Source organism: Lipotes vexillifer, unplaced genomic scaffold, assembly GCF_000442215.2.
Source record: "Lipotes vexillifer unplaced genomic scaffold, Lipotes_vexillifer_v1.1 scaffold614, whole genome shotgun sequence".
NCBI classification, from domain to species: Eukaryota; Metazoa; Chordata; class Mammalia; order Artiodactyla; family Lipotidae; genus Lipotes; species Lipotes vexillifer.
In genome coordinates, this window is record NW_006787203.1 from 252,059 (window position 1) to 262,188 (window position 10,130).

The 10,130-nt window shown below is 37.5% G+C and overlaps 1 protein-coding gene across 3 annotated transcripts in view; it reads left to right on the forward strand.

Moving 5' to 3' along the window:
- The window catches only part of MTUS1 (microtubule associated scaffold protein 1), a 105,953-nt gene that overhangs the window by 34,199 nt on the left and 61,624 nt on the right, over nucleotides 1-10,130 (forward strand). For all 3 annotated transcript variants that reach the window (XM_007459899.1, XM_007459900.1, XM_007459901.1), the window contains 2 exons: nucleotides 3,584-3,718; nucleotides 6,028-6,066. In XM_007459899.1, the coding sequence (XP_007459961.1) occupies nucleotides 3,584-3,718; nucleotides 6,028-6,066 (174 nt within the window). The remainder of the gene's footprint in view (nucleotides 1-3,583; nucleotides 3,719-6,027; nucleotides 6,067-10,130) is intronic.

The window sequence follows — 10,130 nt, forward strand, 5'->3', positions numbered from 1 at the left end:
AGAGTGTGTGTGTGTGTGTGTGTGTGTTTATATGAGCGTGTGCACATGTGTGTATATATATGTCACATATAAATGTAAATGTATGTGTGTGTTTGTACCCTGGGTCAAACTCATTTTATCCTTGAAATACGGATTTTGACCCTTGCGTGTAACAAATTGATGCGAGAAGGGTGGCAGTGAGACAGTTTGTTTCCAGGACAGCACCTCCGTTCTGAGTGTGACAGAGCCAACAAGAGAGGAATATTGTGCCTCATGAGAAATGTGTCTTTTGCCTTAGCGAGAAATCCTTTCACCTGAGTCCTTTGGAAACTGAAGGTCTTTGTGTTTAAAGCTTAGAAATGAACAGCATGGATTTAGGATCATACAGATTCATAATAGGTCTGTAAATTAAATTCAGTTTTTCAAAATCTATGTAGGTGGCTTATTTGCTGCTGAGTATAATTTTTAAAATATGTCAAGGAAAGTAAGACTCAAATCCAGATTGTTATTTTATTTATAAGTTTTTAAAAATAAGTTTATTTATATTTATTTTTGGCTGCGTTGTGTCTTAGTTGCTGCGCACGGACTTTCTCTAGTTGCGGCAAGCGGGGGGCTACTCTTTGTTGTGGTGCATGGGCTTCTCATTGCGGTGGCTTCTCTTGTTGCGGAGCCCAGGCTCTAGGCACGCGGGCTCAGTAGTTGTGACTCCCGGGCTCTAGACTGCAGGCTCAGTAGTTGTGGCGCACAGGCTTAGTTGCTCCGCGGCATGGGGGATCTTCCCAGACCAGGGCTTGAACCCGTGTCCCCTGCATTGGCAGGCGGATTCTTAACCTCTGCGCCACCAGGGAAGTCCCCAGATTGTTATAATACATGGTTGAGACTAATAACATCATTTACATCCTTTTTTGGATTTTGATTTAGCATAAGTTGAAATGTTGATTGAAACCCACTACCATTTTACATGAACATCTAAAAAACCTGCTCTATGACATTTTGGTTCCATTTCTTTTAGACTCTGAAATCATTCCCCATCCATCCTTTGAAAAGTTATGTTGAATTTTATAGTAGTAGTATCTTAAGTATTTATCATTTACATTAGCTCCCTGTCAACTTGGGAGAAACCAAGTTTCCAGGTTCTGGGGAAAGCGGGAATTGGAAAGAAGGATAGGAAATTGACAGAAACTTGTCAGTAGGAGGGAAGGCTCTGTGTTGATCTGGCCTAATATTGGAAGTGTTATCTGTGCACAGGAAGAACAAATAGGTGGCTCCTTGTAGGGGGACTTGACGTAGATCAGGGGAGAATGACAGCATGTCTTTACAAGGTTTAAATGTGACATCTGTAAGCACTGTTGTAGGAGTTGGGACAGTTTAGCCTAGAGAAAAATTTCTAGCTGTCTTCAAATTTATAAATATTTGTAAATAATGTTGACAACTCACCCCTTTCTAGAAATGTGAGGTGAAGAAAGCGATCAAGGTTGGTAATAAAGAAATTTGTGATTATAAGTGTTGATTATTAGAATGGAATTGGATGGTTAGAATTGGGTGTTGAAGATTATTTAGAAAATAATTATAAAAAATCCAATCTGGGTTGGTGGAGGGGCAATTAAGCCTGGAAACCAGGTAGTGAATGAATGAACCTCCAGATTTCCCTCTGGCCCAGTAAGTATATGGGTGACATAAACATACTAGTGGTTTGTGTGGTTAGCAAGGGGAGATAGATAAAAAGGTTAACTTTTATGGGAATAGAGAACCATAAAACTTTCAAAGTATTTTTGTTAGGATTTTTTCCTCCTGAGTTATGGAGGGAAAAGGGCAAAGTGCTGTGTTTACACTCTTGAGTGTTGTGTGTAACATGATAATCTCTTAGAAAGAGCCAAGCAGTGCTGTTAAAATTCCTTGTAGGAGCTAAGCTTCTGGACACTGTACTTTTTCAAAGATTACTCAATTATGGAGAATTAAAAGGAGAAGTTTAGAATGATAAGGAAATACCGATTTTTTTAATCTTTAATTAGATCACTGCTGCTGCTCTCACCCTCCTTTTTTTGTTACCACTTAATAAAATTTGAAACAGCTTTGTATCTTTACATGCGGGTACTATTTTTGTCTTTTCAAGCCTTTCATTTAAGGTTTTTGACCCTTAGGAGATTTTAAAATGTAGGTACCCTCAGCCGAAAACAGCGCAATAAGTGATGGTGATGCTGGTTAAATTCCTAATATGGAATCCTCTCAACTGTACCAGAGCCGGGAACGCTATTTCATGGGACCTTGTTATGGACCCGATACACCTTTAGCAAAAATATAATGTGAAAATGCATTCTCATTTTGAATTCAGAGCGCAGGACACAGGCCGTGCTCTTTCTTTTCCCTCTGCCTTTCCCCTGTCCCATACAAATCTTAAGGATACAGTAGAAAAATTGGGTTGTTTTTTTTTTTTTAATCCAATGAGAAGCCATAAATGTGAAGAGGAAATTCACAGTTTACAAAGAACCTATATAAACATATACAGGTTTATATAGTCTACATAGTTGTCTTATGCAACTGAAAGATATTGAGTTTTTTGATGCCGAGGGCTTCAGTCATTATTGGACAAAAGAAGAAACAAGAGTAAGCAAGACATCTACGGGAGGCTTTGTCTAAATGTTTCTCCGTGGTTTCAGATTTTCATTCTGGTAGAAAATCAACAAGTTACAAATTCTCACTATTTTTTTAAAGCTGTGTTCTTTATTTCAAAGTGTCACTGTCTTTTGATATGCTAGGATTGTCTTTAGAGTCCCAGTGAAGAAAGAGAAGCAAAATCAGAGACCAGCAAAATAGCAGATGCCCTTTCCAGGACCCGTTGACATATTATACCTAAAATATAGTATTTGCTCACCTTCACTCTGACCTTTTCCCAGGAAATAGTATAGGTCTGCTTCTGTGGGAGGCCCCTTTGCCTAGTTAACTATCGTGGACTCAGAATTATACCACAGCCTAAGCACAATTGGCTAGTGCCTCAAACTTTCTCCAGAAGTCCTTTCTTCAAGTCTTTTAGTGCCTGGAAACTTTCTTTTCCCCCCCGGAGATGATTCCTGTGTGAGTGAGAGAGGAAAGATTTACGTGTAATAGAAAAGATGGTTTTTATTATTTAGGTGGAATTCTCTTTTATATTGTAGCTTTAGGGCTTAGGTGCCTTTGTTCTAGGGCAGATGTTGGAGTTTCAGCTTCTTGCAGTGGCACAGAAGGATCAGAACCAGATCTCACCTTTGCAGCTACCAAGGAGCTTGTACGTTATAGTCGTCCCTTGGTATCCACAGGGGATTGGTTCCAGGACCCCCAGGGATACCAAAATATCTCCCAACTTTTATCTGGGATGAAAGCTGCCCTGGAAAAGAGGCATAAAGTTGGGCTGTGCCAAGATGTAAGGTCACCCTGGTTACCATTCACCCTGCATCCCTGAGGCTAGGAACTACCTATTATCCGTCTTTGTATTCCCAACATACAGTAACGCCTGACATGTGGTAGGTGCTTAGTGAGCACTTGTTGATTTAAAGAGGAAAGATAGGTCGTGGAAGACTCATACTGTGTTTATCTGTAAAATAAAATGTACTTTTCTGTTTTATTCCAGCTGGTAATAACGCTGTCATCAAATATGAGGAAAAACCTCCAAAACCAGCATTTCAAAATGGTTCCTCAGGATCCTTATATTTGAAGCCTTTGGTACCCCGAGCTCATGTGCACTTACTAAAAACTCCTCCAAAAGGTATGGACCTCACTGTGGAGAGAAGAGGAAGGCAAGGCTTTTTAAGTCCTTGGCTTATAGGAGGTTAAATTTTGGCATTTAGGTTCATGGTATATTGAATATTTATTTACAAAAAGTCTGGTGAATAAAGACATAATAGATTTTTACACTGATGGAGCTATTCTTCTGAGAGTCCGTAGGTTCTATAGCTAAAACTTGATACATATAAATCAGCAGATAGAGCAAAGGTATAGGGTGCAAATAAATGAAACTTCTAGAGTTAAATTATGTGAAGGTGGTGATCTAGAATAATGAGATAGAAGTGCATGGTTTACTTCACACTTTGGGTCCAACCATGTGCCCCCGCGCCCCACCCCCATGTTCTTTATCTCTTCTTCTCTGTATCGCTCACTCCGTGATTGCTACAGCTGTGAAGGTTAACTTTCAAGTTTACAACATATGTGGTATATACTTCATATGGAACGTTTTCGTGCAGCTTTATCACAGTGGAGCTGAAGCACATTCGCAGTTGTTGCTTAGTGAATTGAAAGATTGCTTAACTGAAAGAATAATTGTGAATGAGAAGCTTGAGCTGTAATATGTGATGCATATTTATATTAGAGGGTTTAAAATGCACAGAAACGTACAGCATCCTCCTTCATCCAGTCAACCATGAATAACTGTTGCCTTTCCTCCTTTTCTTTCCCTCTGCATATATAATAGCTTTGTTTTTGTTTCAAGAAAACTCAGGGCATAATATGTACATTCTCTTGTGTCTTTTGCTTTTTATTAATTTAATAGTATATCACGAGAGTGTCTTCATTTTAAATGGCTATGAAATAGTCTCCTGTTTTCCAATTCCCTGGTTCCTGGACAATTTCTGCCTTTCACTATGGCACGTGATACTGAGATGAACATCTCTGAATGTGAATTGCTTCAGGTCCTAGTTACTTCCGTAGGGTATTCCTAAAAGAGGAACCACTGGGTTAAACTGTGTGAATCTTTGTGAAATTGTTATCATATTACTAAATAACTTCCCAGAAATGTGTTAGTCTCTCAAAGCAGTGTGTGTCTGTTGCTCTGTGTCCTTCTCAATATTTGTGTGTGTGTGTGTTACATTATGTAAAGGATCACGTGGTAACTTGAGGTTAATTACCTAGTGAATGTTTATCAACACTTTCTTTTCTACTGAATTCAAGAGAGAATAGGCATAGATATTGGCAAAAAGATTCTTCTGAGTACCAGCAGGTTCTCATCTTCCAGGGTTTTAAACAAATTTCTGATGCATCAAATTACCCCTCGGTGGGATGACATCAGTATATGAATCTATGGTTTTTATTGATGATGATAAAGCCCTGTAATCTACACATACACCAGTAACTGGAAAGAAATGTCAAACTTTGATACTAAGATAACTTTCAGAGAGTTAGAATGGCATGGTTTCTCTGATACGTTTGCAGAACAGAGAACCTCAGTATTCTAAAATGTCTTGCCATTGAATTTGTAAGCTTTTGTATCACAGAGGTTTTACTTGACTGGGAATCAATGCTGTCCATTTATAACAGCCACATATTTTAAGAGATTGTCATCTCTGTAAAATTCCACAGAATGTGGCAGCTGTTCTAACTAAATAATCTGCAGGTGACTTGCCCTAGAAATGACTCTGTCACATGAGGAAGACGTGCTCATAGTCGTCTAGTGACTTATCTTTGTAGCTCTGTACCTGTTACCACTCCTGGTTGAATTTATTTTTCAGCTTTATTGATGTATAATTGACAATTAAAATTATATTTGATCTAATACACATATACATGGTGAAAGAATTCCCCTGGTTGTATTTTATATTGTATCAGTTTGGAGGAAAAGCTTAAGTATGTTTTCCTTCATAGCTGAATAGCAAGAGAACTGGATTTAATACTTGGCAATTTTAGAAATCACACCCTAGTAGCTGTATTCTGTAGTCTGGGCCTTTTTGCTCTATCAGCAGTGGAATAGCATCAAGTGTGTAATACATGTATAAATTTAGTACTGTTAAAATTTGAATTTCAGCAGTTCTTGAACTGAAAAAATTACTGTAGTTTGTCCTAGCATGTTTAATTTTGACAATAAATAATATCACCCTTAAACTACTATTTTGATGTTATTTGGAATATTTTATCCTTAGATGTTCTAAGTATAAACTCAATAAAGTTGATTAAATCTCAGTGGAATTTCCCATCTGGAACCTAAAATTTAGGTGTTAATGGATTGTTTTTGGAAAAAAAACTTAGTTTTTAAATGGTTTATTTTTGTATGATATTTTCTATAAAACATAAATATTTCTATTTTAGGTCCTTCAAGAAAAGGTCTATATACAGCTTTGAATGTGGGTAAGTGGCATCTTAAATATGGATGGAGAAAAAGAATCTTTTTGTAAAGTTATATTATCATTACAAGTATTCAAGTGTATTTGCAGTGATTCTTTTCACTAGTATGCTTATAAATATAATTTCAGGTTTGTGGCATAAACATAACTTCTTACGACCTTGTTCAGCATAGGGTTAAAACTTGGTGAGCACAATTGCCAAGCCATCTGATGCAGAAGGACATTTTATTAATCACAGATAATTTGTTTTTGTTTTTGTTTTTGTTTTTGTTTTTTTGGCGGTACGCGGGCCTCTCACTGTTGTGGCCTCTCCCGTTGGCGGTGCACAGGCTCTGGACGCGCAGGCTCAGCAGCCATGGCTCACGGGCCCAGCCGCTCTGCGGCATGTGGGATCTTCCCGGACCGGGGCTCGAACCCGTGTCCCCTGCATCGGCAGGCGGACTCTCAGCCACTGCGCCACCAGGGAAGCCCGATAATTTGTTTTTTAAATAATGATTTGTTTTCAAATCTGGAGCATATTTAATATTTAAAATGTGGAGATGTAGAGAATGTACTTTTTTTTTTTTTTTACAAGAAATAGGCTATTTTAAAATTGGATAGTCTTTAATTGCTAAATAATCTCAAGATCAGGTTTTAACACCTTTAGTAGTTCAGCCATTTAACATTTTTCTTTTCTTTTTTATACTTCTGTTGAACAAAGTCACATCCATCTCTAAGACAGCCTGCAGCCTCACTCACTGAACCTTTGAACGTCAACTGGAAATCAAAAAGCTTTGTCTCTTGAGAAGCCATAGAAGATTCATTAAAATATAGAAGTTCCTATATTTTCTCTGTAGCTGATTAGGTCCCCGTCCACTACTTGAATTCTCTTCTTTAGTATGCGGTTATAGGACAGTTGTATAGCTTCTAAGTCCACTGAGGATTAGAACAGCAAATCAAAGAGGAGAAGGGTATTATTCTAACACACCGACTACAGATTATCGTGCGTCGTGACAGTGTTGGCTGCTAAGGATATAAAGCTTTGCCCAAAATGAGCAAGGACCTTGTCTCAGAAAGCTTACAGGAAAGTCAAAGGACTGCACAAAAAAATATAAAATCACAATTGCAATAAGTTTTAGGAAGGAGGGCTACTTGTTCCAATGAGAGGCCTGGTTAAAAGCTATGATCTAGTGAGGGAAGCCTGGGCAGGAAGTATAAGTTTGTGACCCCCTGTATATAGATAGTAATTAAAGAAAATGGGGTGGGTAACCTTAAATATGGAATAACTAATATCCTTCAGGCTCCCAAGACATGTTTGGTTTCCTTAGCTTAATAAGGCAGGGAAGTGTGACCTATTATAGGCTCTTAAAGCTAGAGAGGGCCCAGCCATGCAGAGCGATTTAAATTCTAAAGGTTCGCAAGAGCCTGAGATTGAACGTGTATGTTTACCAAACTAATTTTAAAAGCCCAAAGAACTATTCTGCACACTGAGATTTTCATTTTCTTTCATTTTAAATTTCCAGCACATCCTAATATTTAGGAGAAAAGGATAGCTAGTATGCTATAAACGACTGTATGTTAGAAAATCAGATAACCTTTATCTGAAAGCTAGTTGATATGATAATTCTGTTTAACTGCGACGCTTCTAGGGTGTTTTCCAAAGTGGCTGCACCATTTTACATTTCCACCAGCAATGTATGAGGGATCTAGTTTCTCCACATCCTTGTCAACACTTGCTTTTGTCTGCCTTTTTTATTATAGCCATTCTAATGGGTATGGAGTGGTATCTCATTGTGGTTTCAGTTTACATTTCTCTGATGGCTCATCAGATGTTGAGCACCTTTCAGAAGCTTATTGGCCATTTGTATACCTTCTTTGGGAAAACATTTATTCAAATCCTTTGCCTATTTTAAAATTATTTGTATTATTATTGTTGAATTATAGGAGTTCTTTATATATTCTGAATATTAGGCCCTTATCAGATATGATTTGCAAATAATTTTCTCCCATTCTGTAGGCTGTCTTTTCACTTTTTGATAGTACCCTTTAAGGCATATTTTTAATTTTCATGAGATCCAGTTTATCTGTTTTTTTCTTATGTTGTGTATCTATTTGGCATTATATCTAAGAAGCCATTGCTTAGATACAAGGTCATAAAGACTTAGGCCTATGTTTTCTTCTAAGAGTTTTATACTTTTAGCTCTTACACTTGGGTCTTTGATCCATTTTTGAGTTAATTTTTGCATTTGATGTGAAGTAGGGGATCCAACTTAATTCTTCTGCCTGTAGATTTCCTGCTGTCCCAGTACCATTTGTTGAAAACACTATTCTTTCTTCCATTGGAATGTCTTGTCACCTTTGTTACAAACAGTTGGCTGTAAATGTGAGGCTATGTTTCTGGACTCTCTTTTCACGGATCTATGTGTCAATGCCACATTGCTTTGATTACTGTGGTGTAATAAGTTCTAAAATCAGGAAGTGTGAGTCCTCTAACTTGTTCTTCTTTTTCAAGATCGTTTTGGCTATTCTCAGTCCCTTGAATTTCCATATGAACTTTAGGGTCAACTTGTCAATTTCCATAAAAAAGCCAGCTAAGACTTTGATAGAAATTGCATTGAATCTGTAGATGAATTTCTGGAGTATTGCCACCTTTACAATATGAAGTCTTTTGATTCATGAGTATAGGATGGCTTCCTTTTTAGTTAGGTCTCCTTTAATTTCTTGCAACAGTTTTTTTGTAGTTTTCAACTTACAAGTTTTGCAGTTTTGTGGGGAAGTATTTGTGTGTGACATTTCTGTGCTTTGGAAGCTGCCATTGATATTGGTCACAGTAAAGGGGCTGGTTAAATAAGTCTAATATTCCTGTTTTATGAAACTTGGAAAGGCAGTCTTAATTCATGTCTCAAGTCTATGATTATATGAAATATTGTAAAGGATATTTGTTTTCACAGGCATAGTACAAATAATCTCCAATACATATCTTCTTTCTACACACGGGAAAACTATTAGCATTAGGTATTTTCCTTTGGCACATTGTGGGGCTGACATGATACCTTGTTTCCAAAGCCTGTCACTGGCCCCCAACATATCAGTGACCCTTGACAGGTAAGGTTACCAGAATGGCAGATTAGCAACTGATTGAGAAAAGAAACGAACAGTATGAATCACGCTGTGGTTTTGCTTGGCAAAGCCTCTAACCATGGAGTAGAAATGGGGCATATGACAGAGTTTGAGAATGCCTACCTTCAGTTCACCCTGAGTAATCAATGCTCTAATAATTGCAGTGGAAAATGATGTATTTTAAGGGGGTCAGCCCCTTAAAATAGTGATTTAATCTAGATTACGGGGTATGAACATGTATTTTCCAAAAATCATAAACTTCTAGTTGATGGTTAGTTATCATTACTTAAGACTAACCTAGTATTATGATGAGCCTGCTGAGGAAAAGTCACAGTGTGTTGCCCTTTGGAGGAACAGCTTGGATGCTAAGAAGTGGTGTCCAAGCAGCCAGTGACTTTGGGTGGGTCATGTAACCTCTTAATATTAGCTTTCTTTTCCGTGTAATTGAAATGATTGATCACTAAGGTTTCTCCCAGCTCTGATAGCCTATGACTGCAAAGCACCTTGGCTTTCTTTATATTCTGCTTGCAACGGTCATCTTTTAGATGGTACAGAAGACATTGCCTCCACATACAAACATGTTCCTCTGAACATTAAATTTTATGGCTTTCAGATAGGTTTTTTTTTTTTTTAAGCAACAAACTGGTAGAGATTAAAGTTGACCAACTTCATATGTTTTCACTAGGGTACAATAATCACTTTTTAGTGATTTGCTAAGTTCTAAAAAGTTTAACATGTAGAGGTTTAGAAATCACCCTTTAGTTTTTTTTAACTTGTGATTTTAAATAAAATTCAGATAACTTAATATCCTGTTGTCACTTAACATAAGTAATCGCTCTTTAATGACCATTACATTTAGCATATGCAGCGGCATTTAACTACTCTGTAATATTTGGGGTGCTTCTGTATCACATTCACAAATGATTCTCTGACGAACATCTTTACAGTTATCACCTTCAAAGTGTAGGG